The 24,967-nt window shown below is 41.2% G+C and overlaps 1 protein-coding gene and 1 long non-coding RNA gene across 3 annotated transcripts in view; one reads left to right on the top strand and one right to left on the bottom strand.

Moving 5' to 3' along the window:
* ptpn4a (protein tyrosine phosphatase non-receptor type 4a) overlaps positions 1-24,967 on the top strand; it is an 82,848-nt gene that overhangs the window by 55,137 nt on the left and 2,744 nt on the right. For both annotated transcript variants that reach the window (XM_033617506.2, XM_033617507.2), the window contains 16 exons: positions 2,952-3,072; positions 3,579-3,666; positions 5,116-5,204; positions 10,252-10,315; positions 10,989-11,161; positions 12,072-12,140; positions 12,263-12,397; positions 13,189-13,353; positions 18,963-19,122; positions 19,777-19,860; positions 20,154-20,210; positions 20,434-20,590; positions 22,226-22,392; positions 22,545-22,635; positions 22,865-22,926; positions 24,178-24,324. In XM_033617506.2, the coding sequence (XP_033473397.2) occupies positions 2,952-3,072; positions 3,579-3,666; positions 5,116-5,204; positions 10,252-10,315; positions 10,989-11,161; positions 12,072-12,140; positions 12,263-12,397; positions 13,189-13,353; positions 18,963-19,122; positions 19,777-19,860; positions 20,154-20,210; positions 20,434-20,590; positions 22,226-22,392; positions 22,545-22,635; positions 22,865-22,926; positions 24,178-24,324 (1,829 nt within the window). The remainder of the gene's footprint in view (positions 1-2,951; positions 3,073-3,578; positions 3,667-5,115; positions 5,205-10,251; positions 10,316-10,988; positions 11,162-12,071; positions 12,141-12,262; positions 12,398-13,188; positions 13,354-18,962; positions 19,123-19,776; positions 19,861-20,153; positions 20,211-20,433; positions 20,591-22,225; positions 22,393-22,544; positions 22,636-22,864; positions 22,927-24,177; positions 24,325-24,967) is intronic.
* LOC117251321 (uncharacterized) lies at positions 18,979-20,449 on the bottom strand. The gene is made up of 3 exons (XR_004501221.1): positions 20,376-20,449; positions 19,199-19,285; positions 18,979-19,108 (listed from the first exon to the last, which is right to left on the bottom strand). It is a non-coding gene; the product is annotated as an uncharacterized LOC117251321 (long non-coding RNA).

The raw sequence follows: 24,967 nt of genomic DNA on the forward strand, positions 1-24,967 counted from the left end.
GCCCCCCCCTCCCCCTCCGCTCTCCACCTCTCTGGCATATTTTGTGGGGAATTTGCACTGCTACAGTATATAGGTCAGAGAAGAGATTTGGCCCTAGACTACCAACATCATGACACTACTGCTTTTACCCACGCACACACACACACACACTCCATGTTGTCACTTCACTTGGTGGCAGCCCAGATTATGAAGATAAATGTTTTGCTTTGGGTAAAAACGGCTTGAAGCAGCTGCTATGCTGCTAATTCAGTTAGCTTGGCCGGCGCTGATCACCCTGAATTCCACACTTAAGCTTGCACTCTCAAAATCCCTCCCAGTAGACCTTAATTCTTGTTTAGAATTCAAATTCTGTTAGAAAACCATAGCAACTCCTTCCTCGGAAAAAAGGCAATCTGGTTAAAAAAAAAAAAAAAAAGTCTTGGAATAACACAATTTTGTTTGTTCATTTCAAAGCAGTAGTTAAGGCTGTTGCATTCAGTGTTTCCATTGCTAATGTATTCATACTGACAGTGGTGTGTATCAGGGGAGGAAACATACGGTCAGCTCTTCTGTCAAATGTTAATAAAGCGAAGGCACACATGCATGCTTACACACTTGGCCTAAATTACCCACGATGCATGTAAATCCATCATCACAAATGGAGAGTTGAATGTCTTGTTTGTGCTTTGTCTGGTCAATAGCATCATTACAAGGAGCCTGAGCTGGAGCCAGTATGGATTTCACATCAATAGATGACTATATAAAGAGAGATCAGGTTGTCAGCTGGTCTTTGAGCTTCATTGGCCTTAGCATTGAGGCTTGTTAAAGTAATAACTGCAGCATAAAGTCAAACCAACATTAGCCTACTGTTCTAAAACCTAAGCTATTGACTGTACATATATTCCTCCCTGGAGCTGTGCGCACATCAATAAGTGGGTGAGCTTGAATTGATTGGTTGGTCAATATGCTTAGGCTACCAGCTACTAGGTTGGTCCAGGGACCACTTGAGTGAATTGATGCTTTTGAGCTTCAACTGCTAGCTGGTGAGCTAATGGCTTTGGGGATTCACTTTGAGCTCCGTCTCTCAGAGGACTCTGAAAGCTAATAGGTGTGGAAATCATTTCACTCTTTATCTTTCCGTCTGATACCTAAAATCACTTCTGTCTTCATCATTGAGTAAAAACAGCTTTATTTTTATTTTGAGCCACATTTAAATCAGGGTTTGCACAAGGTGGGGTTTTTTTTATTATTTTTGGGCTTTTTGCCTTCATTAGATAGGACAGTCTGAGTGTGAAGGGGGGAGAGAGGGAGAAGGGATGACATGCAGCAAAGGGCCACAGGAATTGAACCTGCAGCCGCTGCGGCCAGGACATTGCCTATGTATATAGGGAGCCTGCTCTACCCACTAAGCCACTGAGTGCCTCAAAGTGCTTGAATCTTAAGGGGAAAAATATGAAGTACTACCTTGAAGTACCTTGAAAATAGCCTCTTTTTCAAACAAGTGCTCAAAAAGTCCTTGGAATTCAAATGAACCGTATAACATTGTCTTATATTTTAACCAAAGTTTTGTTCATCAGGTAATTATAATTAAATTGCTAAGAATTGGGAATTGCTCAGCTTTTTCTGTATTGAATTCTGACTCGTCACCCTCTCAATGGCGTTGCATTCTCAAAGTGTGGAAAAGTGGTGCATTATAGTATTATGAGCACCTTGGCTCTCATGACATTTAAATCTTGTTTTTTTTTTTTTTTTTGAGGGTTTAATACAGTTATGTTTAAAAAGAGTTAGATTAGTAACCCTTCAATGAAAAGGGAGGTGTTGATCACATAATTTATATTTAATATATATTTGAAAATGAATTATTTGCTTTGAGTGTAGTCCTTGAATTAAAAAATATACTCTAATAAGTACTTTAAAGTCCTAGAATTGAATTTTGTAACATCAGTATGAAAACATTGATGTGAAAAGAGCCAAGACACAGTTGATCTGTACTTGCCTTTTAGTTTTTGACATGTAGTTTATCAGGGAAGACCAGCTTGGTATAAGTTGACACCGTAAGGGTTCTTGGCTGGTCTGTTCATATGATAATAAAAGGGTTGCACCTCTTTCAGCTCTGTTGATAATCTGTAAGGACATAGTAACACAAACAATCAAATGATAACACACGTGCGTACAACAGCACATTTAAAAACTAACATGATTTTCATACATACTTTTTCAATAAAAGGGGATTGTCAGAGACTGAGAAATTTGCAGTTAAGGTGTAAAGATTTTTCACCATTATTATTGTTGTGTTGTCTTCCTTTGTAAACAAACACAGACCACAAAGTAAATAAGAGGGCAGAATGATTGAAAAGTGAGAGATGAGTGAGTGAGAAGGTCAATTAATAAGTGCAAATTTAACCTATGATCATGACAGAAATATTTCTGTATGCCACTGGTTTGCTGCTATTCTTTTAATAATGAGCCACAGCGTATAAATGCTCATATCCTGAATGTGTCTGGCATGGAGATGGTCACGACCAGCAGTGGCTAAACCGGTTTCTTTAATAGGCCATTTAGGCAGTAAAAACATATTTTTGAGGATCTACAACAAGTACGCTTCCAGATCAAGGACAGAAGATGGCACATTTGTTTTTAATATTTAACTATTTGACACTACTAGTTTGTTTTTCACATGTTCCAGGACTGGTCTCTTTATTTATGGAAAATAAGATCTGACAGAAATGCCACATGTTGTTATTAAATGTCAGGATTGTATGATATGATTTTTTTTTATTGTGGGTAACATTTTCAGCTTCTCCAGTGAATCCTGTGTCACAATAATTTTTCAAAAAGGATTATTACAAAGCGTACCTGTGCACATTCAGCGTGGACCTCTCAGTCATCCTTGTTGTCTCATTATCTGTGTCTTTCCTCCTTTCTGCAAGCATCAGTGCGCTGACATTATATCAATCTCTCTCTCTGTGTAGCCGAGCTGGGGGACTACAGTGAAACGGAGCATACAGCAGGTTATCTGTCGGAGTACTGCTTCTTGCCCAACCCCCCTCAAGACTTCCACAAAGAGGTCGCCAAACATCACCAGCAGCACAGGTATGCCGAGATACATAAAACCAAGCACAGTGCGCATCCCACACACATTGAAATGCATGTGAAAACACAAAGAAAGTGACATATTCAACTGTGCATGTGGCAGTGAAATCACTAAAAAATGAATTGAATACCCAGCCTTGAACAGATGACTGTATCTTCAGATAAAAAGTCGCTCTCTGAGAGCCTTTTGTTGCTATGAAAGTAATTAATCTTTGCCATCAGTCCTCATATTGAGCACCGAGAAAAGAGTGAAAACTCACTACTTCACATACTTTCAGGTGCGCTGCCACAGTTTATCTGCTGTTACTTCATTCATACCTCTGATCGCCCATTTCTTTTGTTTCTTTTTTACCCCCCCTCCCTTTCTCTTCTCCTCCTCCATATGTCTCATTAACACACACACTCTCTTTCTCTACCTACCCTGTCATCACCACTCCCTTTGCTCTGACACACAACCTCCCATCCCCATCTGTCTTTGTACCCATCCCTTTCTCTCTGTCTCGCAGTGGTCTATCTCCTGCCCAGTCAGAGTTTAATTATCTGAACACAGCACGCACGCTGGAGCTCTACGGGGTAGAGCTGCACTATGCAAGGGTAAGTAAGGTTTTACTCTGTGACTGCTGTGTGTTTTGTTGCATGCGTTAAAGACTGCTGTAGATACGGTTTGTTTGTTTCTGTGTTGCTGTTTGTCCAGTGCCACATTTAGACATGTCAGTGTATCTGTGATCCCTCTCTGGCCCTCTCTCTCCTTTCTTTCCCTGAGTGATACAAGATGGCTTAGTCCATTTCCACATTTAACCAGTGGTCTGAGAATGTATATATAAAGTCCCAATCTGTGCCCCACATGGTTGATTCAAAGCTGTTTTCATTCCATCAGCAGCTGAGGAGGAATGAGAACAGGTTGGAGGAGCTGCAGTGTGTACAGTCAATGTCGATGCCCACATCCTGTAGAAATGCCACACATTGGCATTCAGCTCTCACTGTGACGGCAGCAGATAGTAGCAGAGTAGCCAAGTCGGCATTTAGATTGATTTCTTTCATATACAGTATTTCTGTTGGGTTGATGTGTAGAAAACATTGCACAGATCTCAGCTATTACCTATCTAATCTACTCTGGCTAATGTGCTACAGTAAAAGCTGAACTTTCACCTCAGCTGCTGAAGGCATCAGAAGTAGGTCGCACCGACTATTGTGTCACCGTGGAGTGGAAATTGTATTTGAACCCTTTTATGGATTGGGACTTAAACTTGGTTTCAGATGTAGACAGGCGTTAAAGAGAGTTGTTGTCAAACTTACTGACAGTAAACCTGCTCACATGCCATGAGGTGATTTATTTTGAGGTCAGAAAGTGATTATTTAAAATCAAATAAGCATTGCGTGCATCATTTGGTTGGGGAATAACCTTGGTTTTTATGTAACTATGGAATAATGAAAAGAGAAACTGTCAGCCATTCCTGGGGTCACCAGCTAGAAACCTTTGTCATGAACAAAATATGCCATTCTGAGGCATTAACAATCACCGGGCTTGTTCATTTTGGGCTATTTATGATTATTGATCAAAACTTTAAGAAAATCAATTTTACCGTCCTCATACAGCAGCACAAGACAAACATGTTTCAGCACTCTGTCATCATCAGTATCACATTGCGCATGCAGGATGTTCAGTGCAGCGTTGTATAAAATTACATTGCTAAATTAGATAATCAATTAGGACCAATGTCAAAACATGTTGGAAGGTCTTCTCTAATTTACTGTAGATGTTCATTGGACCCTGGCCTGACCCCATCCTCACATATGCTGTTCTTGTCCCACACAGATTCTTATTTCCATCTGTGTGGGTTTCTCTCATTAACCTCTACTCTTAGTTTGAGGCAGGTGGACCCAGCGGCTGGTCTCTTTTCAGCAACTGCTACTTGTTTTGTAACAGTGAGGAAGCCTGTCTTTTTTTTCCTGTTGTGTCTTTGTTTGGCTGCGCTTCACTACACACACACACACACACACACACACACACACACTCCTTCACACACTCCGTTCTCTCTTCAGGACCAGAGCAACACAGAGATTCTTATCGGGGTGATGTCTGCCGGCATTGTGATTTACAAGAACAGAGTACGGATCAACTACTTCCCATGGTGAGTGACACACACAGACACACACACAAAGCATAAGATTATACATGTCATTAAGTGTTCAGATCCATTACCAGAGTGTTGCTGCAAGAATTAACCACAGCCGCATTTCTAAACTAGTGAGTTACTGTAATAAAATAAGACTAATGAAAAGTCGAAAAATAGATCTAAGCAAGTGGGAAAAGGCAGTTTTATGATGGGATGTGTATAGTGTTTTGATGAGAGATTGCTGTCAAAGATTACTTCAAGGTTTTAAATATGTGGGGAGGAAGACAGTGAGGTTGTTGATGGTGAGGCAGAAGTTGTGGGTGGTTTTAGTGAGAAATCTGGGACCAGTGATAATCATATCAGATTTGTCACAGTCCACTTTTAGATAGTTGGCTTGCATCCATGGTTTAATTTCAGTGAGGCAGTTGGTCAGGGTGGAGTGAGTTGCAGTGGAAATGGATTCAGTGGATGTGTAATCATCAGCACAACAGTGGAAGTGGAGGCCTTGAAAACAAATAAATTCATAGAGAGGGAGCAGGATGAACAGGAGAGGACCAAATAAAGAACCCTGTGGGATGCCTTGGAACTAAAGGGCAGTTGGAGAGTAGTTTAAGAAAAACTTGGATTCTACTTTCCCATGTTTTTGTTACTAAGTCACTAATGGAGAAAACAATTTTTTAAATTAGTCGAGTATTGAGAGAGACAGCTACAACTGCAGCAGCAAAACAGGCTGCAGTGTAATCCCTTCGGGCAATGGTGCACCATTAATTTCCATTCACTAAAGCCCCGTTTCCACCAAGCAGTACAGTACGGTTTAGTTCAGTTCGGGACGCTTGTTCTTCCGTTTCCACTGTGAAAAGTTGTGGATGGTACCAATGGAACCGTTCCGTACCGTCCCCATTTTTGGTCACCCCTCTGCTGGGGTACCTAGCACACAGATATGGTACTAAAAGGTGGAGCTGTGAATACTGCAGTCCATTCATTGGTCAATAGCGAATGGTCATTCTGCTCAGTGCTGAGTTGTGGCTGGTTTTGAAGCTCATGTAACCAAATTAAACTTAACTTAAATTCACTGGGCCAACTGCTGGAGACTTTTAAGGTGGAACGCTACCTTGTAATGTTACTCAATGCATGAGCTGATGACGTGAATCAATCAACACACCTTAAATTTCACTGCAACAACTTTGACCATTACCTAAGTTAATTGTCAAGTATTTGTTTATATTAATTTTGACCGGGATGGCATATATGCTAATCCTCACTCTGCAAAGAAAAAAGCGCCACTGAATGTTGTTCCTGTGGGCTCCAGCAACACTAAACCCCTGAGCTTGCCTGAGAAGGGCTAAATGCACAAACCTGCTATCTTTAAGTATCTCATTGAGAAAGACTCTCACTGCAGCCTGTTTTATTTTGTTCTGAAAATGTCGGCAAGCAGCCTCGTTCTGTGGATGATAAACGAGGTGCAGACTTCCCTGTGTCACCGGTGATGAAGAAATACAGTTAGTGCTGGACGGAGCAGTGAGTGACAACAACCCCGACGACATTTTAGAGTACTGTTTGTGGTAGAAATGCTAAGCAGACATAGGGTCTAGGTACCATGTCTGAAGGGTTACTTTTGGTTCCAGAGGTACCATATCGAAAATGTTTGGTGGAAACGTGGCTTGAAAGTGCTTGTTTTGCCACCGACAAGCTCAGATTGTTATTGTAAGCTTTTGACAACACTACGTAAAGCATCCTCCAAAGAAATGAAACATTGTTCCTTACCTTTTGCTGATCTGTTATTGTGACCAAGTATCCCTCAAGGAGAAGCCTCATTTTGAAATCTTGCGAGAGGTGACTTGTTGCAGGAAAAACAACTGGAAATGTGAGAAGGATGAGTGCTGGACCAGGGAGTGTTTGTTGTGTTGAAGTACAGAAAGCCTAGCTTAGTGTGAGCTAAAGAACATAACAAGACTTGTCCTTGAGCAAGACTTGGTTATACACAGACAAGTTCAAGGAAAGGTAAGGGAAAACATTTCATTTCTCTGCAGGGTCTTTTCTGTAATGTTGTCAGACACTTACTATAACAATCTAAACCCGTCAGTGGCGAAAACACGCACTTTTAATGGACTTAATGGACTGTAGTTTAAATTAGTATGCAAGTGGGCAGATTCCTCTGTGTGTTGGTTGTAGGGCAAAATATAAAAAGAAAGAGAGATAAAACATAACATACATGCTGTAAATCAGTGGGAGACCTGAAAGAAGCTGGTGATCAGAAGTTTGAGTTACACCTGCTGGAAGCCAAAAGCAAGGTAGCGGAAAACCAACAGTGAAGCGACTCTGTGGCCAACAGCAGAAAACCTGGCAGCTCTCAGGTGTGAATGAGTGGAGCTGTGGCTGAAAAACAGAGAACTGCTAGAAAAAAAGGAACAAGCTCTCCCCATTGATATTTTCATAGTGAAAACACATTCACTATCAGCAGCTCCACTGGAACAGTCGAATCTCTGCCACTTTGCTTTCTGTGGTCCGAGCAGTAATTGCTGACAAGACTCGAGAGTGCGTCCTGATCTGGGGAATCAAACTGTGGATGTTCTTGACACAAACACACCTCTCTGTCCATCAACTAGCTGCCAGCTCCACTTGAACCACATCCAGGAAGCCTTTTTGCTGAGAAATGTGCTTCGCAATATTTTGGAAACCTCTCACATAGTGATTATTGACACAACATATTAACGTGTAAGCCTTAGTTGATCTTTTTTAGAATTATGCAGATGATTCCAACAGACTTGTCTAATGGGGAGAGCTTCGTGTTAAACTAGGTTTCCTGGAAATATTATAGGCATCAAATCGGCTCGCTCTCCTTTTCTCTTTGTCCTCTTTTCACCTCTCTCTGTCTAATTCACTTACTCGCATCACTCTTTATGTCTCTTGCTCTTGTTCTCTCTCCAAAGCATTGATTCTTGGAAATCTCCCATCCTCTGCTGCTGCACTGTGGGAGGCTAAATGTTAATGGGTGCCGGGGGTGGGATAGTAACTACTCAAATCCCTGTAACTCCGGAAGATAATTCACTCGTGTGTAGGCTTAACACACACACACGAACACACACCCTGACCAAATGCACATAGCAGCTGGTGTGTATGCATGTGTGTGAATGTCTGACAGCAGTAAGATGTTTGTGATGAGATGAGTGTTCACTCATGTAAGGCTCATGTTTTGTATTACTGACATTGTGGGGACCGGAATAATAAATCTGAGGACTCGCCTCCCATTTGGGGACAAAATCCAAACCATGAAATTTTTCGGTACAGACTTGGTTTCTGGTTAGGGTTAGGATGAGTCTCCGTGGAATGAATGTAAATCAATGCAAAGTCCTCCTTAGTGGAGGGGAAAAAAAACAGTTTTGCGTGCGTGTGTGTCTGCATATCCAGCCAGTTGGGCTAAATTTAGACCAACAGTGGTGTCCCCAACAGCTGTCCACTACCATTTGTGAGAAGGAGAGAGGGACACAAGAGTCTCTCAGCCCTCTGCTCTCTGATTCTCTTCTCTCTCTCCTTCGTGTTTTCTTTCCTTATCCTCTCTTAAACAAAGGCTCACTGTCTCTACACATTCTTGATCCCTGTCACTTCTCACAGTGTCTCTCCTCTCCTCTGCACTCGTCATTGTTCCTCTCTTGTCATAAATTAAACAGTAGGATACAGTAGGGAACGGTCAAGAGAGAAAGACATTTAGATTTTTGCCTCCTTCCTATTTCTGTTCACAGCAGCCTGACAAATGAGCCACACTTAGCTGGGGCATGACTCACACTCTGCCCAAGCATGTGTGTGTGTGTGTGTTTGTCCATGCAAGAGTGTGTGAGTAAGTATGTAAAATATATTTAGCAGGGAGCGATGAGTCACAGCAGCAACAGAGCTCTAGGAAGGGATTATGTTACTCTGCTGCTGCTCATCAGCAGACCTCTTACTGTGGCAGCGCGTGTGTGGTCTTTTGATTCGATTATTATTTTATACCATTTCTGCCTCTTTAAATGCGTGACGACACACAAGTAGATGGGGAAAGGTGGACATCATGGAACTATTGGGAGACTCAAGTGTGGTCATGCTCTTAGCATCCAGCTTTGGAAGGAGGAATGGGTGGAGTTAAATGGGATGCGACACATGGGGAATTGAAGCGCGTGCATTTCAATTTCACTTATCGATTCTTGAAAGTGAAGTTTGGACATACCGTGCTTCTATCTACACTGCCAGTTATGATTGTGTTAACTCTGTATAGTGCCTAGAATATGGTGGACTGGAGCAGGTGTGTGCGAGTATAGCTAAGCTTCAACTTTTGCATGGAAAAACGAAAAATACTATTATTTTATAGTGTATTTTACCATTTCAGATACCACTGATATGCCAGAGGGTCAGTTTTTGAGACTCTTACAAATTTATTTTAAATTCCAGTTTTCATCCCAAGGTTTCCAAACATACCAAATACGCCTAGCGTGGTGTCAGACCTTTGAATAGCAGCCCAGAAATCTGTCGATGTCTTGAAGCGATTCAAATGTGTGTGGTGTTCTGCTCACACAATAAGACTGTATATCTAAAAATCAGTATTAATTGTTATATTAGTACAGTTACCATTGGATATTATCACAATAGCTGGCCATGGCAATTAGGAGAAGCATCTGTCAGCTAACACAATGAAATTAAACAGCAGTGATGATTATGTAAAACATCAGGTATGACACTGCTTGACTCCATCACATGACACTTCTTCTTCTGCACTTTTTTTTTGTTACTGTATTTTTTTTAAATGGTTATTGAAATTGCCTGTACTTTAAAGTTAAAAAAAACCATCAAAATGCTGTTTAATTTCACCATTTTTTTAGCATTATCAAAATTACATTTTATACTATGGTAATTTTGTTTAAGATTGTTATGATGTTTTGTATTAGTTCATACCTACTACTGATATTTTTCAAAGCACGATGACTGACCTGAAGTGTGTAAATCTAATATCAGTGTCTCAATACAGGTGATAGGCTCATTAGCCATGGCAACATTAACTCCTCTTTTGCATTGTTTTATCTTTTTTTTACAGGTTGAAAATAGTGAAAATCTCCTTCAAGTGCAAACAGTTCTTCGTCCAGCTAAGAAGAGAGGTGGTACGTGTACACACACACACACACACACGAAACACACGCACGCACACTTCTTCACCACCACCTCCCCTCTGCAATTGTGTCCTTTGCACAAATGAAGGAGATGAAGTTTACCATGTGTGTTTGCATGTTTTTTTTCTGTACATACTGACCTGTATTATTGTGTGTATATATACTGTAGATGCTAGCTGAGCTGTGTCTGCATATGTGTGTGTAATCAATGTCAGATTAACCCCCTGCTGCCTGTGTCCTAGTTGACTCTGCTCTAATCCCCCACTGTGTCCTGCATCCCTTGTTTGACACGTGGATCTCTTCTTTTTATTCTCAGTGTAACAAACAATTGTTCAGACAGATGATCTGCCACTGTCACAGTGACTTGATGAATATTTCCACTACAAATAGTTGCATAGTGCTCATTCATCCATCTTACAATACTTTTAAATTTAAAGCCCTTATTTTTTTATGTAGAAAGGTGAATTTTTGCTGAGATTTAAATGATACACTTCTTTGATTTTCCTTTTTTTCTCTCGCATTACTTGTCTTGTACTCCTCCCTGAATGCGTCTAGAGAGCTGCATATATATTTGTGTCTGCACACTTGCTTTTGACTGTTACAGTGAAGGCTAAAGTGTTATTTAACAGCCCACTGACTGTTGTCTCTCCCTCTCTGCACACAGACTGAGACGCGGGAAACGCTGCTGGGTTTCAACATGGTGAACTATCGGGCCTGTAAAAACCTGTGGAAGGCCTGCGTGGAGCACCACACCTTCTTCAGACTGGATCGGCCCATCCCACCACAGAAGAACTTTTTCGCTCACTACTTCACTCTGGGCTCGAAGTTCAGATACTGGTGAGAACAAGTTGACTTACACACACTCCCGTAGGAACATGGAAGGAACACTCCACTGGGCAACACAGATAACTTCTGAAAAGCCTTCCCTACTCAGCCAGACGTTGACAGATTGACACATACACACACTTATTCAGACACACAGACATGGACCAGGATGCTCTGCCCGTATTTTGTTCTCTCTTACTCCCACCTTAGGGAAACATCAACCGAAGTACATGTTTGTTTGGAAGTTGATGCAGCTGATTCACTTTGGGTTGAGAGGCTGAAACACTGGTAGGCTAGTGGGTGCTTCTCATGCTGTTTTCACCCAGAAAACCACAGCTTAATTATTCATTATTTTTATTCATGGAAAAATTGGAAAAAGGGACTGAAACATCAAAATAAAATCACTCATACAAACATTTTACTCAGCACTGTATTAGGCCTTGTCACAACTCGTTTCACTTCATCTGTAGCTTTTTTATTTCCTTTTCTATGAAGTGTGAGTGACAGATGAACTGAGAGATGGAGGCCTTGTGATGCATTATTGAGCAGCAGTGATGCAACCCCAGCAAGCCTTGTTCTGATGTTTGGCTTGACTGTGTGTGTGTGCTTTCTCTCTTAAGATATTTACTGATTTTCCAGTCAGGTTACATTTTTAAATTGCGAATTTGGGTTGTTAACATGTCATTAACAGTGTATCATACAGTAAAATAGCTGTATTAAATATGTTGCATTTGTTACTGGCTAGCAGACTGCATTTTAAGGCAGAATTTTCATGAAGGAAAAAGGGCAAAAAAGCAAGCTGTAGCTTCAGAAAACTTTTTCTAACCTTGCTAAACCCAAGAGTTAAAGATTTTCAGTCTCACTCCAGTTAAAGTTTGATTTTCCAAGACAGTGCACTGACTCTTACTGTTGTTGTTTCTAGCGGGCGGACAGAGGTGCAGTCTGTGCAGTATGGAAAGGAGAAAGGCATCAAGGACAGAGTGTTTGCCAGGTAATCAACATGTCTTACTCGGTTGGTTCAATCCAGCCATCACAAGCTTCTAATGCCAGATTAACACGACAGGAACTAGAGTTATTGCTTTTGTTGCCAAATGAATGCCTTGTTCTGCGCAGATCTCCCAGCAAGCCATTGGCCAGGAAGTTGGTTGGCGGAACTGACTGGGAGTCGGTCAGCAGGAACAGCCTATCAGATGAGAGACTGGAGACCCAGAGCTTGCCCACTCGCTCGCCGCCTGGGACGCCCAATCAGTGAGTCCAAATTTCAGGGTTTATACCAGGCTGAATTGCAGTTCAGCTTCATGGCAGACGATTGTTGCAGTGGAAATTAAAATATAATCACATTCCACATGGTGAGGAATTTTTAAAACAACTGCTTTGACAGCAAACAAATTACACAAATTAAGTTAATTCGGTTAAAAGGGAAGGTATAGGTATAGGTATAGTTTTTAGCACAACTACAGTGATTTTTTTAATTAATGTTTCTAGAGAAAATGCAAATATTGTGAGTGGTAAGTCACTGTAGTCTGTAGCTACTGTTATTAGGAAAAGGTTACCTTGCTTATTTTAGTGGACAATAAGGTCTGCCTTGTGTAAAAGAGACCATTTTTGAGATAAGGAGTAATTTCAGGACTGTATTGACCTTGGATTTATGCTGTAGAAGTGTCCTTGAGCAAGTCTCTGAAGCCCAACCATGACCTCTGACCTGTGACCTGTGAAAAAAATCAATAGAACATTGCATAATTTCAAGTCTTTTCTCAGTCAGTTCCTGCGGTTTGCATTAATCAGGTATCATTTGAAATTTAGTGTCAGTTTGGTGTCAGAGTTTGTGCATCAATACCACGATAATATTTAGCTTCACAAGAAGTTTGCCGAGATAAAATGCACTCTAAAATGATTTAATTCATACACTGCCTGATTTAAGAAAAAGTAAATAAGAGTACAGTTCTTAGCACACAAAGTATGCTAGCTTTCCGGTGCTTCAGTGTTTGATACCTGAAGCAATGGACACATTTTTAACATTACGTGTCTTTGTCCGTCAGGAACTCACTGTTTGTACAAGAGGGCACGCGACTACGCCCGTCGTCAGTTGGCCACCTGGTCGATCATGTGATCCACGCTTCACCCAGCCTACCTGTCTTCTCCTCCTCCAATCACAAATCAGCATCGTCAACGCAGGCCAACAGCATCAGCTTGGACTCCACACCGTAAGTCTCGTTCCTGTCAGACGCTGTCAGGAGAACGTCGTCAATATCGTTCTTTTTTTCCAAGAATGATTTTGGTTCTTTCCTTCCTTTGATCCGTCTTCTTGTTTTTGATGCACGCACACTTCCTTTAAAGCTGTTTGTCTTTGGGGGAAAAAACACCAACCTTTGACTCAGTGGCAGGGAATAGATTTCACTGTAAATGAACTGCCTTATAAATAAAACAGCCGCCCTTTAATTTTGAAGTTTAATTTTACTCATCAGTGTTAGTGCCACTCTGTCTGACTGCACTGCTGAGTTGACTGGTTTTTTAAATGTCTGTCTGTGCCTGTGGCTTCTCTCAACAGTTCACACCCTCTCCCACTGTCACTTAACCGGCCCCATTGAAAGATGAACCCTTTGAAAAACAGCCTGTAAAAATGTGTTTATAGCGGGGAGCAGGGCGGAGAGGTTATACAACAGAGCTGAACTAGGAATTAGTGTGTGTGTGCGTGTGTTTGTGTGTTTTTGGCATGTCCTTATTGTGCTCACACACTATAAAATATCTGGTGAATTTCATGAACTAATAAAGTTCCACATTTCTGTTTGAAAGCCTGAAAGCCTCTGAGTTAAAGTGAGTCATTGGTTAGATTTAAAACTATGTCAGAATCAAAAAATGGGTTTGTCTATTAAAAGAACTATTAGCTCGGGCTTAGAAAAGAAAAAAAATCATTGTTAGTACATTTGAAAGTTCCTACTATTGTACAACCATTCATTCTGACTCTGAAAATGGAAAACACTGGTATTTGAACGCCAGTACACACATACCTCAACGTCTAATCCTCTTCATTGCAAAAGTTGACTCAAAAATGTTGTAGCATGGCCTTCAGGAGTTTGTTACCTAATTGATCACAACCGTGGATTTATGCTAGGATGTAAGGGGGGAAATACTTAGCAAATTGCCACCAGTCATTGTGCTCTCTTGCTCAGGTGCTCAGTTGCTCAGCAGATGCAGATGCTAATGTTAAGTGACAATGTTTTTACTTGTCTTTGCAAATCTACAGTATTTATCAATGGCTGGCAAGTCCAAATTATTCTGAATAGGAAAAACCTTAAATATACTTAATACATATTATGTTATTGTGTTTGATTGTCCAGCTGGATCGGTTAGATATATCGAGCTGGAGATGAGCCGCGGATATAAGATGCACATATGCGCTGTTGGCTTGGAACGGTTTGTGTTTGAGGCTCTGTAATCTGAATGAGGCAAAAGATGCATTGTAGATATGGCATGCTTTATCTGTTGTCACCGTAGGAGTGTGTGTGTGTGTGTGTGTGTGTGAAAGAGAGAGAGAATGGAGATGGAAAGATGGAACACCTCTCAGTTGGAAATCAGAGTGGTTAAGTAACATTACAGTGATAGTTCAGCTGCCTACAAAGCTACACACGCACACACACACACACACGCACATGCGCACGCGCACCAAGTTGTTCGCTCATCACTGTTACAGAGCCAAAGGATGACATAATCACCTGCTCTCTCCTCTTTAGACAACATACACATTATCCATGCAAATTATTTTGGGATGCATGATATGGATTTTTTCAGCTAATATTGGTAACTGATAATTACCTACTTCTTACCTACTTAATATTCCATAGCTCTGACCTAACCACATGTAATTGTAAAATTCACAAATATAATTTGGCAATTTTTTAAAATAAATGCTTTGACATAATCTGTCAAATCAGATTGATTGATTTATTTGTGACAGCCTGCCACAATATCAACACTGACCTGCCAATTTTTTTGTTTTTCCTTTTTTTGTTTGCCATTTGAGATGGTAAAACACTGATTTTATTGTAGAGCTGCATGCAGTATATTGATTCACTTAGTCCCTCCTTGAATCACTCTCTCTCCCTGTCTGTTTATCACTAGACAGTTGTACACTGCACAGTCACAGTCTCACACACACACACACACACACACACACACACACACACAGTCACAGGGCTAACTGTTAGCATCATACAGCTCACGCTAACTAACGGTTATTAATGGGTTTAACGTCAGATTTGAGTCGTTTTTGTGTCGGTGTGGTTCGTTGAAACCATTTAACAGCTCAGTGTTGGATGTTAGCCCCTGCTGCTGTGTTAGCTCAAACTAACCGGGCAGACATTGAACTGATCGTACGCTAGGAGGGCAGTGGCTCTGGGGTCGGTCCTTCAGCACTGCATCAAACCAGTGTAATGGCAACACCAGAAAGGGATCAGACACCCGCCACTATCGTGTTTTCTTCCTCTCAAACTGTGAAAAACGCCCACAATGGTGACAACATGTTTGGCTCTCTGTGTGTATTAGCAGTGTAGATGCTGCGCCTGCGAAGTCAATGAAAGCAATTTGGCTTTATCAGCTCTGTTTATTGGCCGTACGTTTTTTTATGTGTGGTATGGACACAGTGCGGAATTTTGTGTTGTTGTGTTCCAATTCCACGCAGTGTGAACGGGTGTGAGTGAACATGGAGGAGAGTAGCAGCAGCAGCAGCAGCAGCAAGCTAACGTTTAACAAGCATCAACATCAACTTTCTTTAGCACTTACAACTCTCACCGCAGCCACCAAGCTGGACAGTGGACTGTCAGACGTTGTCCTTTAATTCATTGTTCATAAAATCATCCTGTCTTTTATCAAAAGGGATGGGGTGCTGTGAAACGAGGTTTATCAACCTTTCTCCCAAACTGTCCTGCCTGACTGGATTTTGGACTCTCCTGGGTCTGCGCAACTATAAACAAACAATTTCATTGGCCCAGCTGTGTAGTTCCGCTGGCAAATTCCGCAGGGGGTCAAAGTCTGGGTGGAAACTTTTTTCACTGCACGAAAGTTCCGCCCCGGTGTACAAACTTCCATAAGAACCCATGAAATCAACTTTTATATTTTTCCGCGAGAATAATCCACATGGATATTCACCCTCAATGACAATGGACTTTTAAGCAAAACTACTAAAATTGATATTTTGCTGGTCTTCAGTCTTTTTAACATCTTTTCTCTGTTAACACAATTTTTCAGAACTTTCATCCGACTCTCTCTTTCTACACACAGTAATTATTTTTTCAAAGCTACATGGAACTATTCACCAAAATATTAGCATGAGTAAGATTAAACTGAGCTGTTTACATGATGCTGAGTCTGACTCACTAGATGTAGACTGTGGGTATAAGCCTGTTATTGGTCGGCAGTTTCATCCAGAATTCTCCGCCCCTTCAGCTGTCTGGGTGCCAGCATTTTGCAAGGGCACCGTTGCTCTACCCTGAGCTTAGTGCAGCCAAGATGATTGTGATTGGTTACGAGAAATCCAAACAACCCAGAGTGTTTTTGGCGCTTCCAGACCTTTCTCTAGCACTGAAAAGCGCTGTGGAGATAGTTCTGGCAAAGACTACATGATGCCTTGTAAATAGACTTCATTTGGACAGGCACTTTTTGGCAGAAGGAGTGAACTTGGTGAGCAGTTTCAGCATCCCAAGTTCCCAATCTCCCAATTTTTCTTGCCTAAAACATTTCCCTCCTCTATTGAGAGGATTAATTTATCTGTTATTTGGGCCATGAAAAACCCAAAGATGAGGAAGGAATCCTTTAGAGACTTAGATCTGAGGGTGGGTTGAACCCTCCTAATCTCAGATATGACTATTGGGCTGCAAATATTCAGAAAACAGTTTACTGGTTACAATTTTCCAAGTAGATTATCATCAAAAGAAACACATTGCTTAGCTTTGGTGGGTTCAAATTTCCCCCTCCATCAACCCCATTGTGTTGTCTACTTAAAAGATTTGGTTTCTGCCCAGATTACACTTTGGTTTTGGGGAGCTATCAGTCCTAAATCTAATAACCACCTCTTTGCCCCAAATAGATTAGATTCTTTAGTGAGAATCATTCCTAATCCTCAAGATTCATATTCAGTGACTGTGTGTTTGCAGTCTTAGCCGACATGACTCAAACTTATTCCAATATTTCCAGGTCCTTCACTTTGCTCAGGCCCGTAATCCAAATTTTCCCAATGTTCCTCCCAAGACTTTCCTCCAATAAAAAACCAAATTAGAATCTGCTTTCCCTCCCACAGGCCGCAGTTCTACGCAATGTCAGTTCCACACATAAGCAATACAACAAAGCCATAACCCTCAGACACTCTCTCTATAATGTTCTGTTTTTAGTCGTGTAGAGTGAAAATTGTCCGTTTAGCTAACCACGGCTCATTACAGTGATGGGTTTCAAAATGCAGCGTCTATATTTCCTTGACAGTGTCGGGGAACAGAAAGGTACAATTATATCCTACACTGTAACACAACATTGCATGCAACTGTATGACATGATAAATTACTTTGCATGCTATAATCAGACCTGTTACTTCACAGTTGCAAAGCAAAGGCTTGCTTCACAAGATAATATTGTTGAAAAAACACTTGGGTGTGCACTGAAAGTGTCTTTTTATATTTGTCTTTTGGTGGACTTGAATGCAGCACGATGCTTTATAGCAGCTTGTTTTCTGTCTTCTCACGCACCTGCGTATGATTCCTCTGTCACTGTGCATACTCAATTAGTTCTGACCTCTGTTGGGATTACAAAATATTCCATTTAGAATTTGGTTATAATAAAAGCATTTAACAGAAGGAAAACTAAAAAGCAGGGCTTAGACATATCCGGTGTAGACGAAGATGAAATCTCCTATCAAAGTGTCTTGTCTGTGTTGTGGTATGATACAAAGACACTTTATATCCATTTCACTCGTCTGTGTCGTGTTGAGGAAATACAGTAATGTAGGAGGATGTTCTGCCTTGGCTCAGGCCTGCTGTGCGCTGCACTCCTTCTGAAAGCCTGACCTGGTTTTGACCCATAATAAATGTTAGTTTCCGTGTGTGTGTTTAAGCCACAAAGTGGCACCAGTGGCAGCAGCCAAAACAAAGGCAATGCTCTTTGACTGGTGCTCTCGCCCCTGAGGAGTGCCTGCACACAAGCTCAGAGTGAAATGACTCGCTGTTACCCCCCAGAGAGAGAGCCATGATGCTGCTGAAAGCCTCACCTGACCGACCGTGTTGTTTCATCGTACACACTGACTGCCTTTTATTGTCTGCATGATGGAGGGGGGGTGTTTTCCTTCCTCTTGCAGCCCTTTTATTGAGGTTAATGCATTGTGACTAACACAGTGCTATTAAGCCTCTCTGTTTCTTGCAGTCTTGTTCTCTCTCCCTATCCTTTTATCTGTTTCTCCATTTGCCTCTTTTTCTTAAAGAGCCCACCTCTTTAACAAACAGGACAATCCTCAGTGAAGCCATTACTTGTGTTCTGTACCTATGTGTTTGTGCCTTTGGGTTCCCCACCATCTCTTACCCTTGATTCATCAGCAGTTATTCTGCTAATCAGCAAATTGTGGAATACATTTTGTATTTATTTACAATAGTAATGAAGTAAGGTTTGGTTCTTTACTGTGTGATCATAGTAGTGATGCAAAACTGAATTATCACCACAGCTGGAAAATGTCTTTGGAAAAATATTTCTAAACTTTCAACATTTCATCTGAACTACTTCCTTTTCTTCATTTCTGTCTCCTTCCCTCTGTCCCCCCCTCTCTCTTTGCCTCCCTCAGGTCTCCGGAGGGTCTAGACGGCCAGCCTCCAGCTCTGCCCCCCAAGCAGCTGAGCAGGAAGACCTTGAGCCAGATCATCCAGGCCCACTCCCAGCAGAGCCTCCTGGACAACCACCTTAACGAGATGTACGATGTTCCTGTCAATGCTGATAAAACCACGGTCAGTATGGCAACACAAGATGGTAACGCTCATTACGTATGAAAACACGTTAGTGCTGGGGCATCTTTTAGCTCACCTGGTAGAGGGTGTGCCCCGCATAGGTTGAGTCCTTGTAGTGTCTTCCCACTCTCTTTCCCACCTTTCTTGTCATTCTACTGCTGTCCTAACAATAAAAGCCCAAAAAAAAAAAAAAAAAAGTTATCGCTAAGGTCAGTTGCATAAAGTGTCTTCACAACATGATTACCCTACCAGTCCTCTCAAGTATCCTATAAAAAAGTGAAAATTAAATGCATGACATCAGAAGATTTCATTAGATTGTTTTACAGTTATGAGCATTTTGAGGTTCTGAGTATATTTTTCATTCACAGACCTCATTAGCAATAAAAATAAAAGACAACTTAAGATGCACCCTGTGAATTCTATTAATAATTCAAGTGCTTCTGTTGCTTTGCAAATCAGTTTAGTTTGTTTTGCTATTTTTTCTGCCCCCTAGTGGCCAAAATACATTTTTGACACCTTAAATTGTAATCTAAAATGAAGATGTGACGTTGGCGTTCCATTCTAGCACCAATTTGCACCAAATGCAGAGGATGATGATATGGAGGAAAGCAGGAGGTGAATTTGATGTACCTATGTCCAACTTTGCTCTTGCAGCTAAATGGAGTTGTCCCTCATGATAATCTGGTCCTGATCAAGATGAGACCTGACGAACACGGACGATTTGGCTTCAATGTCAAGGTGAGAGCTGAGTATAGTTGGGACATGAAAGGAAGAAGTCTATTTTGTTCATGGTTTTTCTATCTTTTTCGTTGTTTTCTATCCTTGGCTCATCTCTTCATCCGTATACTCCTCATTGTCCTTCTTTTCTTATGCCAAGTAGTCAAAACCCTTGGCACATATTATCTGTATGCATCATGACCAATTCTATACTCTTTGCCTGAACTGTTGAGTATTCCCTAGAAAGACAGGAAATGTGTGAGGCTCTGTGCTGTATACTGACCGTGTCTACATGTGTGTCTGTGTGTGTCCAGGGTGGGGCTGACCAGAAGATGCCCATCATTGTGTCTCGAGTGGCTCCGGGAACATCGGTAAGTTCACAACCACCACATATAGTCACTAGATGACTGCTACTATATTTTCTTTAGTAGCACTGCTGAGTTTAACCACCAGTGTTTTAGCATTTTCACTTCTAAAGACTTTTTCTCCCCTATTAGAGACATTTTATCAAGCTAAACATGTTACTGTTATCTCACCATACTCATCATGTCGCCATCTTTTGTCCTTTGCCCTCTTTTCCTTCTCCCTCTTCAGGCTGACCTGTGTGTGCCTCGCCTTAACGAGGGCGACCAGGTGGTCTTAATTAATGGGCGGGACATCTCTGACCACACCCATGACCAGGTGGTCATGTTCATCAAAGCCAGCTGTGAGAGCCATTCTGGAGAGCTGATCCTATTGGTCAGACCGAACGGTGAGTTATTCCCTGAGTGGTTGGATCCGCTGTGTCACTTTTACCTTTGTCAAATTCACTGGATGGAACCAAAAAAATGGAGAGACGTTGAGTGTAATTCAGCTAAACAATACAAAGTTGACTCACAATGTGCTGACACGTTCTAAAAAAGATGTGTTCTTGGACTTAAATTTCAAGATATTCCTGTTCTTTTGTCCACTTCCTGTGTTTTTTAGCTTAGACGCCACCAGCTGAGATAGGAATTGCAGAACTAAGCACAAGTGTTACCCCATTATCGAGTCAACTAGCTATTACTAAATTCTTCCTAATTTTGTAACTAGTAACTAATGTACTAATTCAGGTTGCTCAGGAATGTCTCATGGTGCATTCATGTGCCTGGATGGTCCCATATCCCAAGTTGGGGAGTCGTCCTTTTGACTCTGTTGTTTTCATGGGCTTTTAAGTCATAATGTGGAAACAGTATGGACGCCACGAAGAAAATGCGTTGTATTTTATCAAGCAGAGCATCCAAACAACAAGTTGATAACTATTTCCAGTATTTGGAAACATGAATTATTAAAACTTTCTCACCATAAACCAAACATTTACTTTGGTCTGCCATATTTCTATGTATGTGACGTCAAAATCGGCAAGCCTTGGACAAAAATTTTCGCAGACTTTCCGAGTTGTTCCGACCTCAGGAAGTTTTCCCAGTCAGGAACTAATCTTTCCCGTAAATCCAACACCACATAAATGGGCTGTTACATACTAAGACCGTGTGTAAATTGCTGCTATGAAACATCTTGAGAGCAATTATTGGTGTGAACAGGGAGTCACACAGGCTTTAACATAACTTGCATAAGTGACGGTATCATAAAGTTTGCTCCGTTGCCATGGAGATGGTTCTGTTGTCATCTCGTGACCTTGTTATGAAAGTTTGTCATATTAAGCTATTTCTTTCAGTTGGTTCAGGCAGATTCATCAGAGTTACATCTGGCAGTTGTTGGGTGTAAATGTTCAGTAGCAGCCAATCTCTGCATAAGCACTACTTTGTTTGGTGCAACACATTTTAGAACAGTGATGCATGACTTTCCAGTGTAATATTGGAACAGCTGGTGCAGCCCACTCCTGAAGATTAACAACTGCACATCTGGTCACCAGTCTCGACTCTTCTTCTGGCCTTTTCTGGACTGCTCAGTCTTACTTTTGTAATTTTAAAGGAGATGTCTAAAGTTGTACATCTCAGCTATATGTATTCAGCTTGTAGAAAGATGGCAGATCATATCCTTTAATCGGCAGCAGTGAAGTGGGAGTGGAGCTTTTAAAGATGATGAAACATTGAGATTCTTGGTATTTTAACTGGGTCAAAGAGGGATTTATGGATTCTATCCTCTCTTACATCAGAGTAGATATAAGATTGCATCAATGTATTGAATGCCTGTCAGGTCACATTATTTGATTCTGCTGTTTTCCACATAGATGAGCTATATATTCCTCTGGTGCAGTGCTTTGGTTGTGACTTGTAGCGTGTCTTTCTCTTGGATGTTTACTTTCCTCATTATGTACTTAAAGATGAATCAGCTCCCTCGGGCTTCAGTCTACATAAACAGCTATGTGTGTATAAACTGTGACACACTTCTTCTCTGTCCCATTCAGCCATCTATGACGTGGTGGAAGAGAAGGTGGACTCGGAGCCAGATTTTCAGTACATCCCTGAGAAGTCCCCTCAGGACCCCGCCCAGCTAGACCAGCATGCTTTGAGGGACTCCATGGTCACACTGAAGGAAGGCCTGATTGGTGGAGCCATACTGGCACAGTTTGATGTGAGGAGAAAGACATAGAAATAAACACACACGTGAAAAGATACTGCACATTTATGCTCACACAGAGATACACACAAACCTTCTGTCAAACCTTTCTTTCCTCCTTTACATTGCCACAACTTAAACACAAATTTGTGCTCCTTTTCTTGCAGCAACTGTACAGAAAGAGGCCGGGGATGACCATGCTGTGTGCCAAATTACCTCAGAACGTTTCCAAAAATCGCTACAGAGACATCTCTCCTTGTACGTGACCGCACTCGATTCTGTCTATTTCTGTTGGCTCGTGTGTTTAAATATGTACCGACATTAACCTTTTGTTCCTTCCATCATACTCTCTCTCTCTCTCCTCTCTGTGCTCTTTCTTTCTTCCTGAAATCCTTTCTTCTCTCTGTCAATTGTTTGTTTGTCTGTCTCAATCTGTAATCTTTCTTTTTTCTTAACCCTTTTTCTTGTCTTTTCTGTCCCTCTGCAGACGATGCCACACGGGTCATTCTGAAAAGCACAGATGACTACATCAATGCAAATTACATCAATGTGAGTTTGGTCCTCCTCGTCTTTCCTCTTTCATCTCTCCATCAATATGCGTTTGGCTCGTTTGAGCCGTGGTGGGTGGTCTGTTTTCGCTAACCATCAAAACACATGTTGGAAACACTACGGTGGCCATACTGGTGAATGAATTAACCACATGGGCTTACAAGCAGATAACACTGTGAGTTCATGTTTTACATGTTTCTCAGGCAGCCAGTAAAGCTATCAGCAGCTTATGGATGTTATTAATTTGAGCCCCTTTCAGACATCTGTTTAAGTCGTGCCTTTTTTGGAAGTCAAACTTTCTTTGTCACATTAATGCCCTGTAATGGCTGTGCTAGACATGGTGGGACCTTTACGTATGGAGTAGCACATTGAAACAGCAGTCAGTTGGAAAGGAAGGATGTGATGTAAGAAATGTATTCTCAGTTTTCTCACATATTCATGTTTTGCAGTTGATTTGTTTATCCCTTTGGCTTAATTAATGATCATTGTGAGCATGGAGGACACTCATCTCAGCTTCTCACTCATTTATTCAGCCCTTTACATCCATTTTCTTATCGCTGTTATCATTTATTAGACCGAATACAGCCTGCTGCTGCCTACTGTCAGTCTGACAATTTTTATTTTCTCTGTATGTGAAGTGTTTGGGTATTCATCCTGTTATTTGAAAGCCGGCACAGATGGAAGTTGAAAATGTAGAGAGAATTATTCTGATTGTTGAAGTAGTTTCCTGAAGTGTTTTCCTCCTCTGTGCCCTATTGTGTGGTGAAAATATTCATGAAACACATTTATTAGACAGATCTGATATGAGAGGCATCTTCTCGACAACCTGATTTTCTTTTTTATGTCAACAAGGTATTACAGTCAAATGGAAAATGTATGTTTGTGCTCTTAGGAAGTTGGTACACTATTAATTTTTTTTTTTTTTTGCTGCTATTATGTCAGTGTTACTGGATGGCATTCAATTAAAGCTTCAGTGTCACACTGATATTACTAGGTCTGACTTTGTAAGTGACTCAGAGATTCAAACTGGAGACAAAACAGCACATTTAAGTATTTAAGAGCATGTTTAAGCCAAGTTTGAAGTGGTTGTACCTTTCTACAGTAACTTGAGAACATTTAGCTCTCTGCACTGATATAAACACACAAAGCGCATCCTTTCAATTGAAAATGATTTAAGAAGAGAAGCTGTAAAGTGAGATCCCCGTAACCTAATTTCTCTGTATCACAATCTGTGTGTCTCTCTCTCTGTAGATGGAGATTCCAGCCTCGAGTCTGATAAACCGTTACATAGCATGCCAGGGCCCCCTGCCCAACACCTGCCCCGACTTCTGGCAAATGACATGGGAGCAGGGCTCATCTATGGTGGTCATGCTGACTACGCAGGTCGAGAGGGGGCGGGTACGTGGAAGAATTTCTCAAATACATGGACTGGAAAACACACATTGACTGCAGCATGTTCAACGTTTCCAAAACCTTTACTGTACATGTAGCACTGCTGTACACAATAAAGTCTGACACCCAAACATAAAGAGAGTGCTGCATTGCTCTAAAGTAGGCAGGTTTGCCATTTGTAGAAATCCCAAACCCTGGGTGAGATACTTGTGTTGAAATGTTTCATCATTTACAAGTTTTCTGCAGCTTGTGTCTTTTGTTCATTTGAGCATTGTTCATTTAAATGCACAAAGTGAGTAAAAGTTGGGTTACTGTGAAAACAATAGACCAAAGATCACTTACTCATCGAACAAGGTGTGAATTTAAAACAAAACATGCAAAGTTTGCTAATTCTTCTTGACATTAGAAAGAAGTGTTTTATTGCAAAACGAAAGGCCGGGGACAGGACATCCTGAAAATCATCATCTATACATATCACTGGAGGCTTTAATGGTTCCAGATGGACTGAATGTTTTGTATATGGTATGCATTTGTGCATTAAATATAATAGCAAAGAACAGATGGCTAACTTTAGAGAGATGCTGTTGCATAGCAGAGCTTGACCACTGACCCTAGAGCTGAGCATAACTGCTGGGACCTGTTAAGTAAA

The sequence above is a fragment of the Epinephelus lanceolatus genome, chromosome 14 (genome assembly GCF_041903045.1).
Source record: "Epinephelus lanceolatus isolate andai-2023 chromosome 14, ASM4190304v1, whole genome shotgun sequence".
In the NCBI taxonomy this organism is placed as follows: domain Eukaryota; kingdom Metazoa; phylum Chordata; class Actinopteri; order Perciformes; family Serranidae; genus Epinephelus; species Epinephelus lanceolatus.